The sequence below is a fragment of the Onychostoma macrolepis genome, chromosome 10, assembly GCF_012432095.1.
Source record: "Onychostoma macrolepis isolate SWU-2019 chromosome 10, ASM1243209v1, whole genome shotgun sequence".
Lineage (NCBI taxonomy): Eukaryota > Metazoa > Chordata > Actinopteri > Cypriniformes > Cyprinidae > Onychostoma > Onychostoma macrolepis.
Genome location: NC_081164.1, coordinates 20,666,642 through 20,694,416, shown reverse-complemented (window position 1 = coordinate 20,694,416; position 27,775 = coordinate 20,666,642). Strand labels below are relative to the sequence as shown.

General features: G+C 36.8%; 1 protein-coding gene across 1 annotated transcript; it reads right to left on the bottom strand.

The window, feature by feature from the left end:
• antxr1b (ANTXR cell adhesion molecule 1b) lies at positions 1–27,681 on the bottom strand. Its single transcript, XM_058790033.1, is given in 19 exon segments — positions 1–2,364; positions 2,367–2,538; positions 4,630–4,710; positions 6,467–6,634; positions 6,722–6,817; positions 9,321–9,365; positions 9,933–10,028; positions 12,667–12,880; positions 13,609–13,678; positions 16,452–16,550; positions 17,122–17,182; positions 18,113–18,193; positions 18,340–18,408; positions 18,701–18,780; positions 22,127–22,160; positions 22,249–22,330; positions 22,659–22,730; positions 23,114–23,185; positions 27,187–27,681. Coding segments are annotated over 19 exon segments (2,019 nt in total). The 5' UTR covers positions 27,342–27,681; the 3' UTR covers positions 1–2,092.
• Between the last annotated feature and the right edge of the window lie 94 nt (positions 27,682–27,775).

The window sequence follows — 27,775 nt, the reverse complement described above, 5'->3', positions numbered from 1 at the left end:
ACATGCTCTTCGTTAAAAAGGAATCGCCTGACACACTCTGAACATCTGTAACAGCTCAAGCACAAGCTTTTCAACCAAGAATGAGAAATAAAATTCACTGTAAAAGAAGGTAAAAAGGTAAAAGAAGAGACAGAATAGTTAAATGTAGCAAAAAAACAAACAAACATAGAACTGCTGTATGCTTAAATGAATAGTTTGCAGCATTATTACAAATTCTGTGATACTTTACTTACTGTCATGCCATTTCAAACCTGTATGAGTTTCTTTAGAACATATACAGGAAAATATATAAAATGTGTTTGAATCATTTTGTGTTCTGCAGAAAAAACCGTGTCAAATGGGTTTGGAGTGACATGAGGGTCAGTAAATAACACCGAACTATCCCTTTAAATGTATCACTTGCAAACAACAGAACAAAAGACATTTGAAATTAAAAGTCATAAAGCACCTCATGAATTTTTACTCATGAATACTGATCTGTTTTTAGCACAGCTGTTTAGAAAGCATCCATATATACAGTACAAAACAAAAGCCTACATCGTTCCGCAAACCTTCAGCCAGATCATAACACTGAACCGCATTCATTTTCAGCTCAGTCATGCAGTTTCCTTTGGAATAGAGCTGTTCAGTCATGATATCAATTTGTAACTTTCTAATGGGTTGTATGTGTAGCTGTTTTCAGTTTATAAGTGACATATGGTCCGTGGTTAACTTAACTTGAAGAAACGTTCCTATAGAAGGACTACCACAATTGCCTGATTCTCCAACAAGCACATCGACTTGCATGCTCGTAGTCGATATGTGTGCACTGTATTTTGGAGAATGTGAAAGTCTCTTCAAATGTTAACAGACTTTATTTTACTCAAATCCAAAACCACTTTTCTGAACTCCCACTGGAAATTCCCTGGGGAATTTATGGACGTGCTAATTCTCTTCTGGGTTTTAGGACTACAGAGCGAATGAACTATTTGATCAGTTTTGCCATTGTTTCCTTCCATTCTTGCAGTCACTTGAATGTTTTATCCTGCAGACGTTTTCCGACATATTCAAAAAGCATCAAAGCCGAACCTGATCTCTCAAGTACTAAAGGATCTATAATACTGATGCGTCTCATTTAAACCTTTGTAATATATGTGCAAAGCTACAATGCTAATAATGATACAATGTGAATAATTTACAGAATAATTTTTTATGAACAATGAAGCCATTAGGTATTAAAATATGGCTACTTTTTAGCATAGAATAACTGTCAACAGATAGCTGAATTGTTGAATATTAAAACACATTAGTCTTCAATTATTTAATGGTCCAATGTCAGTTTCCACCCTAAAAAAGGCCTAAATTAAAAATCGGTTTATTTAAAATGTCAATAAAATAGCATGGCGTTACACAGTTTTAAAATAATGGCATAGTTTATTATTTGCATCCTTTTGATTTTATTTAAATAATCCTAATTCAGAATGCATTTATTAAATTTGTTTAGAATCTATTAGGCTAGCTGTGCAACAAGCAATATTCGAATAATTAAACCGTCTGAGATTGATTTATTGATGATAAATATATAAACCTGGCTATTGTGTAAACTCAGTTTATTTTCAGTTTATTAGTACTATCGCAAAAATCCTACCTGTTTTTGCGTGACTGACGAATATGCATCGCATTAAGTTTATTTGTTTGTTCGTGTGAACTGTGTAATCCAAATGGATGGAAATTTTCTATGCAAATTAATTACATCTAAAATTTTTCATTTTAAAAACTTCAAATGCTTATAATTTATAATCTCTTTCATCTGACTCTCTTTGACATTCTGTTCATTTGAAACCTCAAAAACATCCATAAAGAACATGGCAAGGTGACATTGAAAGTCAACAAACCTCGAGCTACTTCATAGATGCGCAGTCTTAGAAAATAAACGTCAACCTAATCAGAATCCAGTATGCAATAATACAGTCACTGCCACATTACATCCCATTTGCAACCATTGTTATTTATAACAATCATGTTGCTCCTTTCTAATGCCTGAAAAATGTAGCGTTTAATTTTTGTGCCGGCGTAACCAGCAGTTTTTCTTGTGCAAATCACTTAGATCTACTCAGTCCTGGTAGCACTGCGGTTCATCAGGGCCTGGGCGAGGCGGTGGACGAGAAGGGGGCGGGGCTCGTCCGGGCGGAGCCGCCTGAGGGGGCGGAGGCAAGGTGCTGGGTGACGAGGGCGGCAGGAAGCTTGTTGGTGGCGGCGGAGTAGGTGGAGAAGGAGGCAGAGTCACATTGATGTTCAGACAGGTAGGAGGAAGAGCTCTGGTTGGAGGTGGTGTGTAAGGGGGAGGGGTTATGGATGTTGGGGGCGGGGTTGACGGCAGAGGGGCAGGGTGGAGGTTGGAGAGTGGGTGGAGCAGCGCGGGGTGGGCGGCAGGGTGCCCTGCGGGACAGGAGGGCATCTGCTGTGGGGGAGGCTGTAGATGTGGCTCGATGGGTTGTTGTAAAGCGGGTATCGAGGGGGCGGGCAGGATTTCACATGGGTAAATTTCATGCAGCGACCCTGGAGAGTCAAACATTTACACTTCATTTGTAAAAGCTCTTAATGAATACATATGAATATGATTACATATATGTATAAGAAATAAAAAAAGATAAAATATATATTTTTTCAGGACAAAGAATTAAGCCATGTTTTCTGGATGTGCTAAGTTTTTGAATAACTTAAAAGGTGTTGAAGTGTGAGGTCAGTAAGATTTTTTTCTGAAATAAATGAATAGCATTACTCCGCATTAAATTGATTAAGTGACAGTAAAAAGACATTTAACCTTTTTTAAAAAGTTTCAAACTTTCTATTTTATCACACAATCCTAAACAAAAAAGTTTCACAGTTACCACATATTAAACAATGATAATAAGAAATATTTCTTGAACAGTAAATCAGCATATTAGAATGATTTCTGAACGATCATGTGACACTGAAGACTGGAGTAATGGCTGCTAAAAAAATTCAACTTTGCCAACACAAGAATAAATTACATTTTAAAATATGTTAAAATAGAAAAAAGTTATTTTAAATTGTAATGACAATATTTTTTTACTGTATTTTGATCAAATTGATGCAGTGAACATAAGAGACTTCTTTCATAAATATTAAAAAATTACTACAAACGTTTGAATGGTAGTGCATATTAATAGTTTCTTTTTTCCGATGATTCCAAGGCATGGTTTTTAGGAAAATTATTAAGTGCATATGTCAGACTCTGACTTCGCAAGATCAAGGAAAATCTGATTTCTTATGGCACCTCTAATAGTTTCTACTAAAATCAGATGTATTCCACAGAATGGCTTTGAATGATAAAAAGGGCATTCGTGAGATGAATCGAGTACGGTTTACTGTTTTGCGTTATATAGCTCAGAGCAGTTTAATGTAGCTTTAAAGAGTCAACAGAAGCTCTTGTTTGCCCGGGAAGATCCAAAGCAGTCCCATTACTTTAATTTTAAAGGCCTTCTGATTTCCGTCCAACTTTCTTGTTCTATTTACCACAGCAGATCAGACACCCCAAAACTCCCCTCTGTGCATTCTTCTGAGGGAAAGGGGAGGGTGGTTAATGTTTTAAGCAGACTATGGTGCATTCCTTTAGGCAGGAGCAATATTAGCAGACTGGTCCTATTGGTCTGAAGCTGAGCCAGCGTCCTGAGTACCTTCATTCTGCCTCTGTTTCTGACTGCACTTATTGCTAACAGCTGGCCTCCTTTCATCCTCAATATACATCACAATGTTTTCAAGTGTTCCTCACAATCTGCCTGCAACATTTTAACGAGAACAGATTCTGAAATAACCCAGAGGACTGCTTTATTCAGCATCACCTTCTACTGCCTTGTGAGGAAAATTTTAGCCCTATTTAATGTGTTGCTATAACTTGAAAATATTGTCACAGAGTTGAGCAATAATCACAGAGTTTATATGGCGAATATCTATGCTATACGTTTGATATAAAGTTAATTTAATAAACTATACACTACGTCAAACAATTGGAATAAGGATTTTTATTTTTATTTTTTAAGAAGTCTTTATGCTCACCAAGGCTTTTGAAATAAATTTAAATACCTTTTCTCAAATATATTTTAAAATGTCATTTATTCCTGTGATGGAACTTTCAGCCGAATTTTCACTCTAATATACTGATTTGTTGCTCAATTAATATGAATGTTGTTGTTTTTTGGTGCTTACTCCAAACTTCTTAGTGTACAATGGTTTCAACAAAAATATTAAGCAGCAACTGTGTTTAACATTGATAATTATAAGAAATGTTTCTTGAGCATTAAATCAAAGCATTTTAGAATGATTTCTGAAGGATTATGTGACACTGAAGACTGTAATGATATTGCAGATTCAGCTTTGCATCACAGGAATAAATTACATTTTAAATTATATTGAAATAGAAAAGAGTTGTTTTGAATTGTGACAATATTACAGTTTTCACTGTATTTTTAATCAAATAAATGCAAGCTTGGTGAGCATAAGAGATTAAAAATTGTTATTGTTCCAAACCTTTGACCTGTTGTGTGCATGCATACGCCACAAATTGACAACATTGTTAAAGTTGTTCTAATATAGAGCATCTATGTTACGTATGGCACTATTCATTACCTTCTCTCCCGGCTGAGGCCTCATCACAGATACGCGGTCATATCCTCTCCTGAGCCACACCCACAGGGCATCCAGTTTCCCCTGAAAGATCCAAACACAACAGCGGTTCAAAGAGATCAACACTTCAAAGCATGCTGGTGAGAAATTCAAGCTGCAAAACACACTTCATCAACAATGCAAAGATGATTTTCAGGGTAATCTGTAAGTGATTACAAAGAGCGGTACAGAGAGACTTACAGAGGTCTGATCTGTTGAATTTTATTTTATGCACGTTGTTAACTGACAAGTTCCACTAATTTTCCACTTTCCTGTCATGATCAAAGAAAAATAATAAGCTGGCAGAACAGTAACACTTTAGTGACCCAGACATCTAATTGACTGACTCTAATTCTTTGCCGTGTATTTTCAATTCAGTGAATATTAAAGTTTCTCATTATTTGGGTGTAAAATCACTTTACTGAGTAAATTTTGTGCAGAATCTGAGCCAAATACACACAGAAGCTTCTCTTCATTTCTCTCAACCTATATGTGTTTAATTTCTCCCTCTCAGAGCGAATTGTCACCCAACATAATCCAGAGGAAAGAAGGTGGAAGAGAGAGAGAAAAGGAGTTTGTTTTGTTGGGAAATGGACCAGCTCTGCAAAGCTCATCTCCCTTGGGTCAGCTCAGTTCAGTGTCTGGTTTAAATTAACCCTCCCCTTCCATCTGACAGAGACATTATGAAACAATGCAAGAGCCGCTTCCCGGACTGGCTGAGGCCACCACAGCACACGTCTCTTCTTCTGTGCTCCTTCCCGTCTTCCGATGAATGACCAAGTCGTTTGTTGTCCACCAGATGACGATACCGTAAGCATGACACTGTACTGGGTCATCCATAGCTGTTGTGTAATGTGTTTTTGCGAGGACGCACTGGGATATGAATATTTTCTGGCTTACTTTGTATTAATTCAACACCTTTTACGATGCCATCCCTGGCCAACGTAGACCAGCATGAATTTTCATTCTGGTTCAGGCTGGTTAGAGCTGGTTTGGTTCTGGTCAATGCCATGCTGTCACCAGCAAAACATGATAAATTAAGAATAAAAAAATTACTTTATTAGACTTTATATTAAAAGATAAAAACTAAGGAAAAAGGGTATTCATTTAAAAAAAATCACCATCTAGAGGGTGTAACAATAAAGCAATCGGTATGGATCGATGCATCGAACAAATGACTAACAATATGATTTCTCAACAACAACAAAAAAATCTAAAAGACTTCTTTGTTATAAAAAAGATGAAATTGCCACAGAGCTGTCATGTAAATTGATTTGATTATTTTGACATTATTGATTTTTATCTATTTCTCTATATCATTCTGTATTTTTGCAACACCTGGAGTATATCCTACACTGAAAAAAAAAATGTATGTAGGATTTTCTATGAAACAATTTTCTCTCATTTTTCTCATTATTTATTGTTCTATATTATTTAAAAACCTAAAGTGTAGCCTATTTTTGTTGTGGATGTCCCAATTGGGATAGAGAATTTGCAATATTCAGATTCAGGTTCAATTAAATGTTCATGTTAAATTTTGGTTGCATTTTTTTAGTTAAAAAATTTAACTAGTTGTGTAAAATAGACACACAGTATTGTAATATGAATCTATCAATTGCATGTGCCTGAATCTAATCAAATCGTAATGGTTTTGCAGCACATCTTGAGGTACTGGCAAATAACGTGTCGCTTTTAAGACGTATTTCAACTTTTAAGGCATTCAGAATATCTAAATGTAATGCTTTCATTTTTTAATGCTGTGAACAAAACCTGTGGTTGCACTTAAAGTAGACTGATCTACCTTGATTGGTGAGTACCACTTCTGAGGGGAGATGGGTTTCCTCATGCCATTGTTTAGGGTCCGAGTGGTCGGAAACTCAAACTCTTGCTCTGGCATCTTCACCCGAGCATTCTTTGCCTTCTCCAGTTTGGCTCCTTCTTCAGTGGATCCCCTATCTCCCCAGCGCACCTGGACACACACATACTCATTCATATCATTGCAGTGGTCCGGAGCAAATGGAAGCTGTTATTTTCTTTCCAGACACCCTTGCCTTACTTCCATCCTTTTAATGCCGCCAACTCCTCTCCCACCGTAATACGAGGCGTCCACTGTCGGCCATTTCTTCTTTGGGTAGGCTTCATCCTCTTCATCCTTCAGAGAAAGACAGTCTTATTAAGTTAATATGAATTATTCAATGACTTAATTTTATCAATCCAGAACTGATTGGATTTTAATTCCATGTCAGGTTCTGTTAGTTTTAAATTGTCCCTGGAAAAACATTATGATGAACAATATGATGAAATATTGCTTACAACAAAGTTTCAGTAGAGGATGGAAAAAGATGCTGTGGCCCATGCTAGCCAGCCAAACTGGCGCTGTAATTATTAGGCATTAAAAAGATGATTTGAAGTGTTTGGAGGAGCTGATTACAAATAAATGCGTCCTTTGTTTAATCCATTTATGCTCAAGGGCACACAAGAACAAAGTCATTATTTATTCTCATGAATCTAACGATAATCTTTTCCAAGCACGGACAGGAAATGATGTCAGCCTATACCTTCCAGTCATCTATCTGGATTTCATAGCTCATAAAAAAGACAGAATTGGGTTTCCATATGTTCCCACATGGTCTGACTGCAACATGTTTAATGAGCCTAGGCTGAAATTTTAGCATGAGCTTGATTTTTATTTTATTTTTTATTTTCAGTGCTATCCTAGATGTCAGCTGCAGAAAACTTTTGCAGTCTTTTGATACTTGCTAATTATCCACCACTTATCTCAAACCCTGTCTTCAGGGTTTAGAACAATGTTACATTTATCAAAATAATAACATTAACTCATTTTAAATGCAGTCCATGTATGAACTGCAATGACCTTAACTCTTCTGACAAGAGAAGCACCTTGCAGAAGGATAAAGAAAAAGAACTGATTCATAAAACTGCAGTTTGAATGTTGCATTTAAAACAATTTATCCATTTCTTTATTTTTTGTTACATCTAAAAACATTAAGCATGATTTAAGTTTACGATCGGTAAGATTGTTTAAAATGGTTTTGAAAGAAGTCTTATGCTCATCATTTGATCAACAATACAGTAAAAACAGTAATACTGTGAAATATAATTACAATTTAAAATACTTGTTGTCTATTTGAATGTATTTTTAAATTAAATTTATAACTGAATTTTCAGCATCATTACTCCAGTTTTCAGTGTCGCATGAGCCTTCAGAAATCATTTTCATATCCTGATTTGTTGCTCGAGAAACATTTCTTATTATTTGGACATTTGAAAAGGGTTTTTTGCTTGAATATGGAATATTTTAAACCATCATGACCCATCCCTAGTACAGTACTTCAGAAAGATCAACTGTAAAGTTCAGATATAAAATTTGGAGCGATGAGCCCTGAGGGCAGAAATCAGTGATCAGTTTGTACTTCCACTGCAGATTGTTACCTCAGACACTGCAAGACCTGCTTAAAGCTTATGGAATTTCCTGTTTTGAAGGAGCAATCGGAGACTTGGAAAAAGGAAGAGCTACAACGTGTCCAGGTTGAAATGTGCTATGGACAATTAAATTGTTCTCAAAAATTCACAACGTTGGAGAGGTAGTACAAAAATTCCTCAACAATGGAACTGCTCTTTGTCTTTTCTTTTCTTCCCCCGGTGTTTACATTGATCTTAGTCCAAAAAAGGGAGAAAATCATTACAATGAATCAAAATCCTGAAATTCGAGAACTTAAATCACATAATTTTCTGACACTCTCTGTCCTCTGTCATGATCAGTTTGGCATCCGTGGGCACATCTGTGAAAACTTTGCTGAGCAAATGTTTGGAAAAAATGTCAGTGGGCGCCCCTTTCACAAGAAAAAAGCCTCTGAAATAAACTTGAAGCTAAAAGGTTCCATGATGAGAACAAACACACTATGGATCCTGCCAAGACATCAAGGCGTAGCATTGAAAATACAAATTAAATTTACATTTTTATTTGCTAGAAATCAACCTTTCCACTTTACTTCTCAAAACTTATTTAAGTAATTAAAAATGTGATTTGAGAGCTAAGTCAGAGGGGAAGATTTTCAGATAGCTCTGTATCACAAAGTTACTGAATGGCTTCATATTACTTTGAATGTGGTGTACAAGTCACATGGACTACTTAATATTTTTGTGGTGCTCCTAACAGCTCCTGCTATCCATTTTGCTAACTACCTCTTTCTGTTTTCCACAGAAGCAAGAAAATTACTTGGTTTTGTAATGACATGAAGGTGAGTAAATGATGACACAATTTTCATATTTCCACTTAAATGATTAGATTACTTGACGTTCATGTCTGAAGATGCATATAAAATCATATTCTGATTGCGATATGTGATCGCGAAGTGGTTCAGGATTCAGGAAACAAACAAATCATCTTGGTCACACTTAATTTTAAGGTCCAGTTTTCCCTATTAATAAACCATTAACTACGACTTTTGCCTCAAACTTAGTTGTTAAGTTTAGATATTGGGTAGGATTAGGGATGTAGAATATGGTCGTGAAGAATATGTGCTTTATAAGTACCTATAAACAGCCAATATGTTAATAATAGGCATGCTAATAAGTAACTAGTTAATAGTGAGAATTGGTCCCTATACTAAAGTGTTGATATCATCTCTTACCGAACTGTCATCCATGACTGGTGGCGGCGGCGGCTCATGGACAATCTGTTGACATAAGAATGAAAATAAGTTGTTGTAACTTTAAACTTTTATATACAATGCATTATAGAAGTATATTTAATGCATCAATTATGCCTATTAATGCACTGTATAATGCATTGTATGATCTCATGAATAATTGTAACCACAGCTATAATATATCACAATTTAATACTTATCTATTAATTATTACACCTTTAGAAACTATAATGCATTAAAACCTATGACAAACAACCAATATACATTTTACCTTTGGTTACAATTATTTGTGAAAATAAGTATATTATGAGCAGCTTTAAAATCCATTATACATAAAGGCTTAAAAAAGTAAAGTGTTAGCAAAATTGTTGTTACAGCTCTTTATGATTTGAATATGAAATATTATTTAAAATAAATGATTCCTTTTAATTCCATCTTACTTACTAGCAAGACTTTTTCCATGGCTCAGAATTTCACATTCACAAAACTGCTTGAAAACCACTTCTCTGCACCGTAATAACTGGATTTTGGGCTCCGGTTGGGGTACATTTTGAAAAAGAAAGCTGAGATGAGGGGCTTCAGTGCTAAACTTACCACTGTGCAACAGAGGGGCCAAAACCACCAGAGTGTCGCCATAGCGATCAGCAGCAGCAGTATCAGCAGCGCTATGGCCAAGAACGTTCCGTCGGTCTGATGGACAGAACAGAGAAACAGATCCGGGGGAGGTTTATGGTCCAAAGGAAATAAACATTGAATAATCTTCCTCGTGCCACACTCAAACCCTTCTGGATGGGGTTCCACTTAAAAATTTGCAGTGTAATGTAGTTTAGGGGAGAGAATATTAATAGGAATTGCTGCAAAGAGCTTTTTAAAACACTATCTTGATCTCAGTGTGAGTGACTACACCAGGAACCCCTTAATAAGGCATCTTATATTGAGAGTATTTTTTTTTTTTTATCTTGTCTGAAATCAAATAGAGTATATCTCGAAACCTGTGATTAATGTTTCAAAGTCACATTTCAGCCCAAAATCAAAGGAAAGAAAAATAGGAGTCTATATATTTCTATATATGACTGAAAATGAAGCCTATTTTTTGTTGCATTGACACCATTATCATAATTATGTTCATAATAGTAATTTATTATTACTGTAATGCAAAAAATTTTGTAATAATATTTAACTGGTAAATTATTTAAAAAATCACTGCACATTATAGAATATGAAAATCACCTTTAAAAAAATTAAATGTCCAGATGCATGAAAAAAATATTGCATGTTACAAATGTGTATATATATTTCTTGGTGCTGAAATGTTGTGATCTTATCTTCACAAATATCAGCAAACACAATATTACTAATACAATATTACTAATATTCATGTCTTTATTGAACACACCCATTAAACATACAAAGTGATGGTGGAAAAATTAAGTGAAACAGTGCTTTAATAACTGGTTGAACCATCTTTGGTAGCAATGCCTCAAGCAAGCGCTTCCCGTAGCTGTGTATTAGACCTGCACAACGTCCAGGAGTAATTTTAGACCATTCTTTTTTACAGAACTGTTTCAGCTCACCCATATTCTTAGGGTGTCTGGTGTGAATGGCTCTCTTGAGGTCATTCCACAGCATATCTATTGGGTTGAGGTTTAGGCTTGACTGGGCCGCTCCAAAAGGTGGATTTTATGTCTCCAAAGTCATTCTGTAGTAGACTTCGATCTTTAGGGTCATTATCCTGCTGCACCACCCAGTTTCTTCTGAGCTTTAACTTGCAGACAGCTACCTTGAGATTATCCTGTAGGATATCCTGATAAACTTGGGAATTCATTTTCCCCTCCACAATGGCAAGCGGTCCAGGTCCAGAGGCAGCAAAGCAGCCCCAAATCATTCAATCAACACTTCATTGTTGGGAAGATGTTTTCATGTTGGTATGCTGCTTTCTTTTTACGCCATACATAGCTCTGCATGTTCTTCCCAAACAATTCTATTTGTCCACAAGACATTTTCCCAGTTGTGTTGTGGAGTGTCAAGGTGGTCTTTGGCAAACTTTAGGTGTGCTGCAATGTTTTGTTTGGAGAGCAGTGGATTCTTTCTTTGTGTCCTTCAATGGATATCATGCCTGTTCAATGTTTTATGCATGGTTGACAGAGATGAAAAACCTGCTTCATTGAACCCTTCAAGTCTTTAGTTGTTACTCTATGGTTCTTTTTTCACTTCATCGAACATTCTGCGTTGTGCCTTTGGAGAGATCTTGGCTGGGCACTTACTTCTATGGAGTAGTACCATATCATCTGCATTTATAATTTGTCTAACTGTGGACCGATGAATATCTAAAGTCTTTGAGACTAATCTGTAACCCTTTGCAGCTACATGCATATCAACAACTCTTGATCGTAGGTCTTTTTTGCGAGGCATGGCTTATATCAGCTACTACTACTTGTGAATAGCACACTGACACTGTTTGAGTGTTTATATCAGTCAATTTAGCCCTAAACAACACCTTTATTCTCGTTTCATTCACTCTCAGAAATAAAGGTACAAAACCTGTCACTGGGGCGGTACCTTTTCAAAAGGTACACTTTTGTACCTATTAGGTTCAAATATGTACACTTTAAGTACTAATATATACCTTTAAGGTACCAAAATGGGTACCTTTAGGTACAAACATGTACCTTTTGAAAAGGTACCGCCCCTTTTGTACCTTTATTTCTGAGAGTGTTGATTGGACTCCTGGTTTGCCAACACCTGACTCCAACTGGCATTTAGTGACACCAGAAGACTAGTGTTTCATTTACTTTTTCCACCTGTGCTCAGTAAAGACATGAACAATGATTGTTTGTGTTTTATTAGCTTAGAAATATTGTTTGTTTATATTTGTGACATTGTTGAAAATCAAATCAAATTTCATGATAGTATATATAGTATGGTATATATGGTGTATATAATAATTTGTATTACTTTATTTACATATTCCACATATAAATTGTATTTTTATTTATTATTATTATAATAATATATATATATATATATATATATATATATATATATATATATATATATATATATTTATTTATTTATTTATTTATTTATTTATTTATTTTTTCTGCTTCTGGGGTGAAATGTGACCTGAATTATTACCATATGTTAATAATTAAACACTGCCACATTCCCATGTTCTGCACTTCAACAACCCTGTTTGGCCTCTGCAGTCGGCTGCCCCACAGCAAAAACAGCACCAAACTGCTGCGATCTACCAGTTTGCTCTTGGAATGGCACCCCACCAGACGAGCGTTAGTTTTTAGAGAGGGCAAGTAGGACAGAATATACTGACTGTGTTCAGAGGGCAGACTGAAGATGGAGCTGAACTAGAGGTACTGCCCAGTGTAGTGGTACTGGCAGTGGCTCTGCCCAGTGTAACAGTGGTAGTGGGCTTGGCACTGCTGCCCTGCAGGGTTACTGTACTCACACAGCTGACAGTGGTGATGGTCACAGAACTGGAGATAAAACTCAGGCCGTTGTTCATACTGACATGGAGGGAGGCAGTCCTATGAACAAGAAAGAGAGAGACAAATCTGGCTGACTTGATTTTATTTCAAATTCTCAAAAGAGTAATCTACAACAAGAATTTTTTGTTCATTTAGGAAATATTTTGTCTATTATCTTTCGGTACCATTTAACACATTTACCGTATTTAAATCTGTTCTGCAAATTTTACTGCTGAATACAAAAATGTATGTGTTCCAGTTGTGCTTAAATTACATATAAAGTATACTAATATTCATTAGCTTGTGGTCGCTAAGTAAATAAGTCTCTTATTTGTCTCTTATAAGTCTCTTAGGTTCACCAAGGCTACATTTATTTGATCAAAATACAGTACAGTGCAGTAGAAACAATAATACTGTGAAATTACAATTACAAATTAAAATAACTTTTTTTATGATGTTACAGTAAAGTTACATATATAGTCTTGTTAAAAAAATTATTTCATAGCATAACCAAGTATTTTTTTTTACAGTAGATTTTTTTTTTTTTACATTCGTTGATTCAAAATGATGAGCATTTACAACAATTATGATAATTACTTAATTATGAAGCATTTACAATTAGTTTAAATTGAAAGTGCTAAAGTGCATGGGAGAAGAGTTACTTTCATAGAGCTTACTTTGGGCGTCTTTCTGTCCTATATTTTAATTTGGTTCTTGGCTTGTGTGTTTCTCTTTCCATTCTAGCTCTATTTGCTTCAGCTGAAGAGAAAGTTTCCAGTAAGACTTACGTTCCCTCCTCCTTCAGTACCGGTGCTGGGCAGAGCAGGTATGTGTCTTCGACAACCAGAGGTCTCTTCACTAGAGAATAACAACACACAGAAAAAGAAGCAGCTTGATAAATGTCCTCAGGGTTGATATCAGTAATTCTGTTTCATTTTACTAATTATTTGTGAATAATTTAACAACAGCTCAACCTATAAGCCAATCTGAATCACCGTTAAACATTTTCATTTCACCATGCACTACTATTTAAAAGTTTGGAGTCAGTAAGGTTTTTTTTTTTTTAAAGAAATTAATACTTTTATTCACCAAGGGTAAAATAAATTGATCAAAAGTTGAAGACAAGACATCTATGATGTTACAATATATTTATTTTCCAAATAATGTGGGGAAGTTGTGGCCTAATGGTTAGGGAGTCTCAGGTCCGGCAGAGATTGTAGGTAGGGGGAGTGAATAACCAGCGCTCTCTCTTCACCAAGGGTAAAATAGGAGACTTCACCAAGGGGACTGAGGTGCCGTTGAGCAAGGCACCGAAACCCCACCTGCTCCCCGGGCGCCGCAGCAAGAATGGCTGCCCACTGCTCTGGGTGTGTGTTCACGGTGTGTGTGTGTGTTCGCTGCTGTGTGTGTGCACTTTGGATGGGATGTATGCAGAGCACTAATTCTGAGTATGGGTTACAGGCCACATGTCACGTCACGTATACTTATAAATGCTATTCTTTTGAGCTTACACTAGATTTTCATATTTTTGGAGAATAATGGTGAGTATTTCTTGTTAAAGGAATAGAGTAAATGAAAATTTACTCACCCTTAGGTCATCCAAGATGTAGATGAGTTTGTTTTTCATCAGATTTGGAGAAATTTAGCATAACATCACTTGCTCACCAATGGATCCTCTGCAGTGAATGGGTGCCGTCAGAATGAGAGTCCAAACAGCTGATTAAAAACATTACAATAATCCACACCACTCCAGTCTATTAATTAATATCTTGTAAAATGAAAATCTCTTTGTAAGAAACAAATTAATCATTAAGACTTTTTAACTTTAAACCTTCATTTAAGTCGAAAATCCACAATGAGTGGGAAAAGTCCATCTCCTGTTTCACATCACATCAAAATCTACTGACATATTTGTTTAAAACTGTTTCACTTGTAAAATGATGTTTGATCTGTGCATATTTCTCTCCTGATTCTTTTTCACTGGAGAAAGCAATAATATTGATTGAGGACTCACTTAAAATAAAGTAAAAAATGTCTTTAATGATTGATTTGTTTCTTACAAAGCAGCAGTTTTTCACTTCACAGGACATTAACTGATGGACTGGTGTCATGTGCATTACTTGTGGATTATTTGTGATGTTTTTATCAGCTGTTTGGACTCTCATTCTGATGACACTCATTTACTGCAGAGGATCGATCCATTGTATTTCTCCAACTGTGTTCAGATGAAGCAACAAATTCATTTACACCTTGTATGCCTTAAGAGTGAGCAAATATTCACAAATGTACATTTTTGGGTGAACTATTCCTTTAACGCAAAAGTGCCATGATGCTAGAGTGATCTGGGTGATTGCCAGGGTGTTACTATACACCTCCTAGACTGTTTTGGGTGGTTGCTAGGTGGTTACTTACTGGCTCAAGTCAAGAGTCCACCCTCAAGCCTCTATGATATTTTGTTCTGTAGATATGACTCAAGTCCCACTTGTATTGTAAATCTATGGGATGTTTTTGATCATTTTCTTATAATATTACACCTCTTTTCGAAAAGTCACATGATTTGAGGTATTATTTAAACAGTGCAGGACAAGTTATGCACTGAGGTTTGAAAAGCCCCTATGCATAAGTAATGCTGATGCTTGCCTTAGCAATAACCACTAATAATTATTTTCAGATGAAAAACACCAAAACTCTATTGCATATCTTTACCACTTTGGTTCAGCCTAAAACTAAAGGGCAGAATTTTTATTCTCTTTTCATTTTTCCACATGAAAAATGAGAAACTGGAAAATGTTTGACTCCAAAGCCTATTTACCCTGGCCTAGACTCGTGCACACACACACTGGTGAGATGGGCTTTGCATTCCCCCATGCCATCTGATATTCTTTAAGTAAAACAGCAGCTGAGAGAGAAGGATAGATGCTCAGAGCTCAGAAATCATTAGGACATCAACACCGCAGCAGACCAATTTCTAGCCATTCGCTTCCAAGATAAATCCAGCATTCCAAGTGCTGTGCGTTGAGCCATTTTATTAGTTACCCAATGTAATGGTTACGTAAGAGTCGTACGATGGGGAGTAGAGTTTAGTGCTATAACCTAAAAGAACTGGATTTGTTCACCTAAATGTGAAAAAGAGCTTTGAAGGTGCTTTTCATGACATTGGTTAAACTCTGCACTTGCTAAGCAAACCGATGCATATACAAAACAATTAAAAACCTCCAACATATTTGAACGAAAATCCTGGTAATATTTTCCATGGTGTGTTTTTTAATGGTGTGTGGATGTGTTTGTGCACATGTGGTTTGTGTTGAAGTCAAGTCTTGTGATTTACAAGTGCTGCGGCCAACCTTTCTCGAGCAGCATGCTAGCTCATTGTTGAAAACACGACAGACATACTGACATTTGGATTCAATTGGCTTCTTTACCAGTACAAAAGACTGTCTGCATTGCCACATGAGCAATGACAATGCTACATTAGCCTAGCCTGTGATTTAACAACTTTCACTCTTGTCGGTTCACTCCTTATCGTTGTCGGTTAGCAGTTAATGCTAACACAGGTTAATCTATTAGTAATTCAGCAGCACACAGCTGGCAGTGCAAGGAACAGAAATCGTTCAGTGCTGTTTTCACTTACTCACGGTGAGGGTGTTGTTGATACGGAAGCTGCAAAGGATTCTGTTCACATCACGGGCGTGAAGGAATCCGTTCCCTCGAACTACCACCTCAAAAGATTCTGGGACAGAGGAGACACATTGTGGATGATGTTAAATATATGTTGTGTCCTGAATAGCCTGTATTTAAAATTGGATTTGTAATCCAATATAACCATTCAGACAGAATTGCTTGTCCAAAAATACTATTTTAACACTCTTGGTTTGAATCGGCCTTGTAAAATTCAGATTTGTTTTGAGGTTGTTATGGAAGCCTGTTTCCGCCACTGAATAAAACATTAAAATGATAATTGCGACTTTTTATCTCACAATTATGACTATAAAGTCAGAATTGTGAGACATAAAGTCGCAATTCTGAGAACAACTCAGTCTTTCCCCCACCTCAAAACTGGACTTTAACTCGCAACTGCGAGTTTATGTCACGCAATTCTGACTTTATATCTCGCAATTGTGAGTTTATATCTCACAATTCTGTGAAAAAAAAGGCAGAATTGTGAGATAAAAAGTCGCAGTAACCTTTTTTTAAATTTTATTTTTATTCAGTGGCAGAAACTGGCTTCCATAGGTTGTATATGCCCCCAAAAAAGTTTGTTTCCTGGCTGAACTAGGTCTTCTGGTCTGATGTCTGTTTACCTCCTGCACAAATACTTGAGGGCTCCACGGCGAGGATTTCTATACAGGATCTCTTTAGGATCTGAGGCAAGAAAAGACAAATGCATTTATGGTTGAATGTTTTAAGCAAGTCATAGCAACCTCATAAATGACTGATTTGAAGCAAATATGTGTCAACTCACAATTGATTTTAATAAAGTTTGGCATTAGCTTATTACTGTAACTTTTTTTTTTTTTAAATTATAAATTATATATAACAGGGGTCACCAGACACAGTCCTGGAGGGCCGGTGTCCTGCAGAGTTTAGCTCCAACCCTAATTAAACACACCCGAACCAGCTAATCAAGCCCTGCGTCCCAATGTGCATACTATTCACCCTATCTGCCCTAAATAATATTGAAAATTACTACTATTACTTAGAATTTAGGATGGATAGTATGCACATTGGGATGCAGGCTAGCTCATATTAGGTATACTTGAAACTTCCAGGCAGGTGTGTTGAAGCAAGTTGGAGCTAAACTCTGCAGGACACCAGCCCTCTAGGATCAAGTTTGGTGACCCCTGATATATAATATTATAAATGTTAGATATAATAGATATTTAAAAAAAAAATAAGTTTGGGAAATAAATTTCATTTAATTTTATTTGAATTGAATGTTATAATTGTATTTGTAAAATTATATTTATATTTTTATAATTTTATATTTGTATTTTTATTTATATGACATTCATCTCACTTTGCGTGCCATGGTTGGATTTTATTTTTCCTCTGAACCACTGAGTTTGTTGCAATGCATAATCAATTTTTTTTTTTTTTACGTGAAATGCCTTAGAATTTGGAAAAGAAATAAGCCATTTGTGTGTCAAAAGCAGATATCTGATACCATAAAATAGGCAGCTCCCAAGTTTCATGAACACAAGTGTCATAGCTCATTTGAAGCATCAATAAAATCATCAGTAGAAAGAAATAAGAGTAGCTGTAACTGAGTTTAATTTTAGTCCATTCACTTACCGAATCAATGACCCCTTGCAGGGCTTCAAAGCCATCATTAACAGGAAAGACGTGATCTTTGCTGTCAGCTATTGTTGCCAGCTGTGAACGAATGAGAAATCATGAAAAATGCTTGTGTATTCTTTCATTCTTACATTGTATTTCAGTTAACGAAAGATCAAGATTGTGGTGACCTGTTCACAATGAAGGGCCGAATTATTCTGACCTGTGTGCGGATGTCACCTCACCTGGGTTTCATTAAAGTCCTTCACTCCAACACAGTACACAGAAGCTCCCAGTTGACGTGAGCGACCAGCCTGTCATTTAAACATATCAAAGACAGGGTTCAAGACGATGTGTTGGGGTGCATATATTCAGTCTTGACGTGTCAGCTCGTGTGAAATATCAGGCTATGCAAATATGATCTAGATAATAAAAGAGTCTGAGAAAAAGAACTGGATGTCTAAGGTTCAGTTTATTTATAAATAGTTCCTGCCAACAGTCAGAGCTAAAGCCTGATGGTGCTAAGTACATTTTTTTCATGCACAGGGGAGAAGGAATAGGAAAATATGTCAGTTCTGTAAAAGAATCCAAGGTCTAAGGTCTCACCTCTCTGGCTGCCAAGTCAAATTCATTCTCGCGCAATTCTCCATCTGTCAGTGCAATGATGACACTCGCTGTGCGGTATCCTAACACAGAGTAGGAAGAGACAAACTATAAAAGTCACAAAACCACCAAGAACTGTCCCGAATGTGAGTTATTCAATGACTTTAAGGTTTATTTGTTTATTTAGCTACTTTTATTTTTATATTTTTTTTACGTACTTTCAGGTTCATTTCCCGCAGCTGAATTGTGCTTTGATGCCCATAGTGCATTGGTCTCAAACTCAATTCCTGGAGGGCCACAGCTCTGCACAGTTTAGCTCCAACCCTAATCAAACACACCAGATCCAGCTAATCAAGGCCTTCAGGATCACTAGAAACTTCCAAGCAGGGGCCTGTACCATGAAGCCGGTTTAGCTGGCTAGCCAGGTAAGTTTCAGTTTAGTTTGCACCAACTCTGGGTTTTAGGTACCATGAAAGTGGTTTGGCTTTTAGCAGTGTTCATCGCCATAGTAACTTACGCTCCACAGCTAACCTGCTCCGGGGCAGGTTATGTTCTGGTTTAGAGAGCTCAAACCGAAATTTGACCAATCAGCTTCAAGCAAAGTGACGCAATAAAGCCACTCCTCCAGTTTCTCTTACTCCAAATTAAAGGACGCTACATAGTAAAACACTTTTAAAAGATAAAATCATCTGATTTGTTAAAGATTATTTTTTTTATAATTATTTTATATTATTTTTATAATTATTATACCCTTAATTCATTACACAAGCCAGCTTAGTTTAATAGTAATTATTAAGCTTTTATTTAAAATCAATGTAATATAGATAATATGCAATATAAATAAGTTTTAGAATCAATAGCTTTAAACATGACTATCAACTCTATAAACTAACTTTACAACTTTTAATTGCACTTATATGGTAAGATGTTTTCTTTAAGTTTTCCTCATTCATGGATAGAACGTTTCATGATTATGCTGTGTAAATGTGTTTAAATTCTTCATATTGTTCAATCTTTTAATCTTCGCACTGACTCTCTCACAAGAAGTTTTAAGGCATGTGATTGGCTGCTCGTTACTGATGTCACACTTTCATGTGCACGTGCTCCATTAACTCAGGATAAAGCCTGAGTTGACAGAGAAAGTTGATGATCAGCTTCATGGTACCAACAAAGCCGGATTGGACTAGTTTGGTTTTGTCAACTCAAAACTAATCCTGTAACCCTGAGTTTGTTTAGCCACCATCATGGTACAGGCCCCAGGTGTGATTTGGAGCTGTTTGGAGCTTAACTCTGCAGAGCTGTGGCCCTCCAGGAATTGAGTTTGAGACCACTGCCATAGTGACTTTGCTAAACGTCATCAACACCTAAATATATAATAGTAGTTTTCTTAGACCTAGTCTACGTTTTGTCGCTGCACCATTACAAACAGCGAGCGAGGAGCTGTACGCGAACGCGATATTTTTGCGCACTTTGTCTAAAATTGCGGTAACATTAGTAAAGTTTTGACGAAGCGACTGTTGCAAGTTATTTGTATTTTGTGTCAGTACGTCATAAATAGAACGAAGCATCAGTTTACTGCCAGGGATTTGTCTCATCTTGCCGTATCGCAGCAAATCCGCATGTGGAAATCTTTTAGCTTCAAGCGAAGTTGCCTCTCGTGGCGAAGTTTATTGAAATGACTGTATATTTCGTAAATATGACCACAGCTTAATTTTAACTATTGAGGATGTTGTACCGCTGTTTAAAAGTACAGGTGCATCTCAATAAATTAGAATGTCGTGGAAAAGTTCATTTATTTCAGTAATTCAACTCAAATTGTGAAACTCGTGTATTAAATAAATTCAGTGCACATAGACTGAAGTAGTTTAAGTCTTTGGTTCTTTTAATTGTGATGATTTTGGCTCACATTTAACAAAAACCCACCAATTCACTATCTCAGCAAATTAGAATACTTCATAAGACCAATAAAAAACATTTTTAGTGAATTGTTGGCCTTCTGGAAATTATGTTCATTTACTGTATATGAACTCAATACTTGGTAGGGGCTCATTTTGCTTTAATTACTGCCTCAATTTGGCATAGCATGGAGGTGATCAGTTTGTGGCACTGCCGAGGTGGTATGGAAGCCCAGGTTTCTTTGACAGTGGCCTTCAGCTCATCTGCATTTTTTGGTCTCTTGTTTCTCATTTTCCTCTTGACTTAGATTCTCTATGGGGTTCAGGTCTGGTGAGTTTGCTGGCCAGTCAAGCACACCAACACCATGGTCATTTAACCAACTTTTGGTTCTTTTGGCAGTGTGGGCAGGTGCCAAATCCTGCTGGAAAATGAAATCAGCATCTTTAAAAAGCTGGTCAACAGAAGGAAGCACGAAGTGCTCCAAAATTTCTTGATAAACGGGTGCAGTGACTTTGGTTTTCAAAAAACACAATGGACCAACACCAGCAGATGACATTGCACCCCAAATGATCACAGACTGTGGAAACTTAACACTGGACTTCAAGCAACTTGGGCTATGAGCTTCTCCACCCTTCCACCAGACTCTAGGACCTTGGTTTCCAAATGAAATACAAAACTTGCTCTCATTTGAAAAGAGGACTTTGGACCATTGGGCAACAGTCCAGTTCTTCTTCTCCTTAGCCCAGGTAAGACGCCTCTGATGTTGTCTGTGGTTCAGGAGTGGCTTAACAAGAGGGATACGACAACTGTAGCCAAATTCCTTGACATGTCTGTGTGTGGTGGCTCTTGATGCCTTGACCCCAGTCTCAGCCCATTCTTTGTGAAGTTCACCCAAATTCTTTAATCGATTTTGCTTGACAATCCTCATAAGGCTGCGGTTCTCTCGGTTGGTTGTGCATCTTTTTCTTCCACACTTTTTCCTTTCACTCAACTTTCTGTTAACATGCTTGGATACAGCACTCTGTGAACAGCCAGCTTCTTTGGCAATGAATGTTTGTGGCTTACCCTCCTTGTGAAGGGTGTCAATGATTGTCTTCTGGACAACTGTCAGATCAGCAGTCTTCCCCATGATTGTGTAGCCTAGTGAACCAAACTGAGAGACCGTTTTGAAGGCTCAGGAAACCTTTGCAGGTGTTTTGAGTTGATTAGCTGATTGGCATGCCACCATATTCTAATTTGTTGAGATAGTGAATTGGTGGGTTTTTGTTAAATGTGAGCCAAAATCATCACAATTAAAAGAACCAAAGACTTAAACTACTTCAGTCTGTGTGCATTGAATTTATTTAATACACGAGTTTCACAATTTGAGTTGAATTACTGAAATAAATGAACTTTTCCACGACATTCTAATTTATTGAGATGCACCTGTATATAGAATACTTAGCTTAAAAATAATTCTTTTAAAGTTTTAAAATGTCTGGTCAATATCATATACCATCTCAAGTCATCTTGAGAATTTGATATATAACGTACCGTCACCTGTTCCGTAGTATATCTGCTCGCTTGCCTAAAAAACACAAATATTTGTTTCAATGAACAGTGTTTTTGTTCTTATGTCTACTTTACAGGAAGCAATGGCAACAATAACTTCTTACCCTCTGAAAACCTTTGTGCATGAAGGTATCTCCACCTGGCAAGACTCTCTGAAGTTCCTCCAGTCCAGCACGAATCTGATCCCTGCATTACATTTTTGCCTTTTGAAATGGTGTATTGCTTTTTGTTTAATTAATGAAATGTAGTTAAGATACAATTGATGTAATTGACTCTTTTTTGTTTTTTATTTGGTCAGCTAAGCCAGAACCAAACCAAAGGTCACCAGCATAAAGGTTGGACCAGCATGGAAATGAGAGCCTCCTGCTCGTCTTGATTTGTTTGATTAACACAAGATACAAATAAAGCTGACAGACTAAGAAATCAAAGCAATCGAAAGCTTTTCAGTCAGAGTTGGCAGTCTGAAATCACATCATGTGTTATGAACTAGACCAGGTTGGTCATGAGCTCTTGCCTGTCTTCTGTCAGCTTCATCAAGATTCTTCCCTCCGTTGAAAAGACAATGAAGGACATGCGGAGCTGAGGGCTGAAGACAGAGCATAATAGGTAAGATTTTCTTTTTTTATTTAGAAACCATCATGCTGCAGTTACCCCCTATTTGACATTAATTGGGTCTAATAGGATCCCATTATAGCTATTTCTGCTATACAAGCTGTTTTGTCCTTAGCATCCTTCTCTGCAGCCTTTTTATTGCATGTTATCATATTTTTGGACATGCAGTGGCCGGCAACTTAAAACTGCTTACCGCAATAAAGTGTACAGTGTTTTGACGATTTAATTTTAACCACAACAGGACAATTTGCTAAAACTTTAGGTTACATACCTGAATTTTAAAGTACATTATAATATAGTAATCTAACCGCAAAACAATAATAAAAACTACACAATATGAGTTTCTTCCAGAATCACCTGATGAACTTGTGTGCAAGGTGATCAACAAAATAGTAGATCTCATTCCAATGGTGCTGTACACTTCCAGACCTGAGAATGAAGAAAGGTTATGTCAAAGACAATATAGATTTAATACATTTAAGAATTCAGAATTAGAATTCAGTATTTGTATTAGGAAAAAATAATCGACATGTTTCCTTTCATTAGGTAAAATATCAAACTAAGTGGCAAAATATATTGGTCACTTCCTCTTTCTTTATTCTTTTCAGTATTTAGTATTAGTATATCTTTTTAGTATTTTTTATTATTTAAAATCAAGTTTACCATATGTGTACGTGGGAGGGGGGGTTGGGGGTCCATGAAAAAGGTTGTGAACCACTGAGCTAAAAAATGGCTTTAAGTCAGTTATTTTTTATCTTTTGCTGTAGTGTGTCAGTAGGAAATATCAGTTTACATTTCCAAACATTTATTTTGCCATTAATAGTAATATTCCAGTGAGATTTTTGTATGCACAAGGAGTTTGAAGACACTTCACACAGAGTGCTTCATATATACATACATGTAGTGGTGGCTAAAATTATTAGAACACTAGTATTTTCACCAGTTAAAAAATGTTTTTAAGTCGTTGTTTCTATCTTTTGTTGTAGTTTGTCACACACACACACACAAAAGAAAAAATTGAAAATCAACAACCTGGAGGCATTGAAAGTTATCACGTATGATGAATTTTGTACTGTTTTTCATTGCAAGAGGTGATGCTGGTGAATCCAATCTTCTAAGTGTCATTTTGTTAAAAACACCTTGTGCCATGTTGACACATTGGGAGTGAGCATAACAGGACTATGTGAAATCTCAGCGGAAATAAGGTCTGCATCGATTATCTAACAGCAGAAGGTGTAACATTTATGACTGCAGACTGAGACACTATCTGCCACCGCAATATACCAACCCTACTTTTAGTAGGTTGGGTTGGGGGGGGTTCACAAAAACGATTTAGGCTGCTCATATGTTGTAGTGGTGACTTTTCACTAAAATGAACCCTCTTGACTTATCTCAAGATTTATTTCAGATTGACATGGCAGCACGTCATTGTCCACAACAGTCTTAAAAAGTATAGCTTCTGACACAGAGAATGGTATCTGAGCATCTAGTCGCTAACTCTTTCTTAAGTGGGCTGCTTTAATGGCTCAGCTTGTGTAATAGCTCATCTGGCTGGGCAGTTGCGGTGGAGACAAATCAAAAAAGAATTTTAAGCTTACGTAAGCGACGTTGAAGCCATCCAAAAGCAGTATAAGCTTTCCTCTGCGCACATCCACCCCCACAAACACACGAGTGCTGCTAAATCAGTCTTGATAAATTCAACAGATGTTGATAAACATTTTTTTAGAATGTGGATAGGCTATTATTGTCTCTATTATATTCTCTATTTGATCTATTCTTCTATTGGCTGTTCTATTTTAAATATAAAATTTGGCATGCAGATATGGAGCCACGACCAGACCATTCACGACCCAGACCAAGTCTAAACTTCTCAATGCTTGAATTCAGATCAAAGATATAATTGAAGAACCATGCAAGGCCATGCATTTTAGTGAACTGGAAAAAAAAAAGAAAGATTGAATTTATTGTGGCATTCATTTGAAACACTGGGTCGTTTTTGTACAGTGGTTGTTTATAATTATGGATTCCTTTACGTTTCTTTAAGTACTCAACACTTTACATTTGAGACCCAGACCACATTCTATTACTGTAAACAAAAGACTAGATGTATTTGAAACATAGTCGTTTTATTTAAAATCAATTTATTATAACATTTTGACATGAGGGAACTGAGAGTGAACCCCTTGAGGCCCAGATCCAGACCATCTGGGTCTCAGGGGGTTTTCTGTTGGTCCAAAAGCTGGCTGTCCATTTTAATGAGATGAAAAATGTGTAAATTCTGAATTTATTTCAAATGTTGAACCACTTGCCGATTTGTGGTTGAGGTAATTATCATGTTTAATATACTGAAAATTGTCTGAGACCAGAAGCCGAGACCAAGACCAAACCTTGAGACCCAAATCTAGGCCAAGACACTAATGACACCCAGACCAGAGATTTTATGCAGTCTTGAAAGGTCTCGAGATCAAGACTCCAGCTTTTCTCTAAACAAAACGAACTAGCAGACATGTTGATATTTAGATCCATGAGAAGATGAAGAATTATAGCAGGCTTTGAAAATTACAAAATCAGATTTTGATAGTGATAGTGATATTATGTTCTGTGATATTCTGAGATGAATTATGGTTGAAAATGGCAGATATTGATTGCGTAGACCTTGCAGTGTATCAGCATTGTGCCTGTCTCTGCACTGTTTCAACAGGAAAATGAAACTTGCATCGTGAGCCAAGTCTTCGCTATGACCTCATCAGATAAGAACCTATAACAATCACTGAAAAGACTTTTCCTTAATCTGGGCTGTTGTCCTACACTGCAAAAGCATTGTTTTATTCTGTCACAATCCAAAGATTTTGCATGCATATTAAATTTGTTTAATTCACTCTAAATTCATCACAGGGTTTGCATTGTTCACATGTCTTTTCTCTGAGTTTATCTGTCTTTTTAAATGAAGAATGTTACAATTGCATACATTCTCTGTCTCTATCTCATTCCCATATCATTTGTGCTCAGATACGAACTCTGCTTCAAAACAGCTCCGAGACTTTGGAACATCTGGCCCTGCTGGTGAAAAGGTTCAGCACACGAGGAACCCAAACACCGCTGAACGCTACATTCAGATACCCCCACCTTCTCCTCATGACACCCGATATCAACAGTATTCTAGGCTTTCCTATGGAACAATGACCCTAAAATAACTTGAAACTGTTGTTTTTGTTCTTGAACTGAATATATTAATTATAATATGCAACCAAACCCAGGACAAAACCTCAGAAATAGAGCTAGACAAAGGAAAATAACCCTTTAAACCCCAAATATCCCACAACCATCATTCAAGAATCTATTTCAACAGTCTTAAAAAAAACAAAGGAAAACTCGGAGTGCAGGTTGATGTTTTCTTTTCTTTCTTTCTTTGCCAAGCTCTTTGTGTTTTCTGGAGGTGGGTTGTTGTCCTCATAGTTCCTATTTTTATGGTAAATGGTTCCATATGCATCCACATAGCTATTAAAAATGCAATAGAAAAACGAGTACCGCAGTGCAATTCTGTGTTTGAGGATTTTGTCTGCATGTGTGGAGCTTGTATAATTTAGTATACTATAAGTGTACACTTCAGTACAAGTGACAGATGAGAAGATGAACTGACCATGTGTTTTCATGCTTTTTGACAAAACTGCCTAGGTGATTCAAGAGCTGACCTTTTGAGACACCTATGATATACTGTAGAGAATATAAATGTAAATTATACATTTCCAAGACCTACAGATTGCAGATGGATTACACCAGATATGTGACCCTGGACCACAAAACCAGTCTTAAATCGTATTTGTAGCAATAGCCAAAAATACACTGTATGGGTCAAAATGATCAATTTCTCTTTTATGCCAAATATTATTAGGATATTAAGTAAAGATCATGTTCCATGAAAATATTTTGTAAATGTCCTACTGTAAATATGTTAAAACTCAATTTTGAGTAGTAATATGCATTGCTAAGAAATTCATCTGGACAGCTTTAAAGGCAATATTCTCAGTATTTCGATTTTTTTGCACCCTCAGATTCCAGATTTTCAAATAGTTGTATCTCAGCCAAATATTGTCCTATCCTAACAAATTTCCATACATTACTGGAAAGCTTGTTTATTCAGCTTTCAGATGATGTATAAATGTCAATTTCGAAAAAAAAATTGACCCTTATGACTGGTTTTGTGGTCCAGGGTCACATATATGGGCACATTTAAACCTCTTGTTTCACACATGATTTGCAGCAGCAAGAGCATGGAAGATTGTAATGATACTCCACACAGCCAAATGTGTCTCTTTGGAGACCTAATAGCTATGATTGCCTGCTTGAATTGGTCACCTAACCAGCAACAGACTCTCAGGTGTCATTTTCACAAGACGTTCTCAAAACTTATGTTAATGAAAAAAACTCACTTGTCCAGCACAAAGTAGAGGTCAAACCCTCCATAGCATGAGGACCCGGCCTCCCAGCGTTCATAGCTCTGTCCAGCACAGCAGCTGAGCCTCAGAATAAGCATCACAAATAAGCCTATAAGCAGCCTTTCACCTCCACGCCAGTCCATGGACATTATTCCGGTCTGGTAATTGCAACCTTGCACAAGTCAGTGGCACTTCCCTGCAAAGCCTCAGAGCAAAACATCCAACTTTGGTGGAGACGATTACTGCTGTAGTCTCTGATCCATCCAGTTTGGAGCAGGTCTGGTCTCAGTGCATGTCTGTGGCAGAGTCCCAGAGCTGCAGTCAGATCCTGAGGAGCTCCAGTCAGACTGGCCTGAATCGCTCTCTCTCAAAAGACACACACTCAAATACAGCTGTGATGTTGCCACAGATGTGTTTCAGGCTTCTAAATGTGCTGGCCCAAAGCGTCCCCTTTAGGCATGTGTTAAACGTGACTTGGGCTAGTTTGAAAACTTCGTAAAATAATTTTATTCTCTCTGGTGTTGTCTGGATCTCTGTGAAAATGGGGGTTTATCTTGAATAGGAAGGGGGAGTGACATGAATA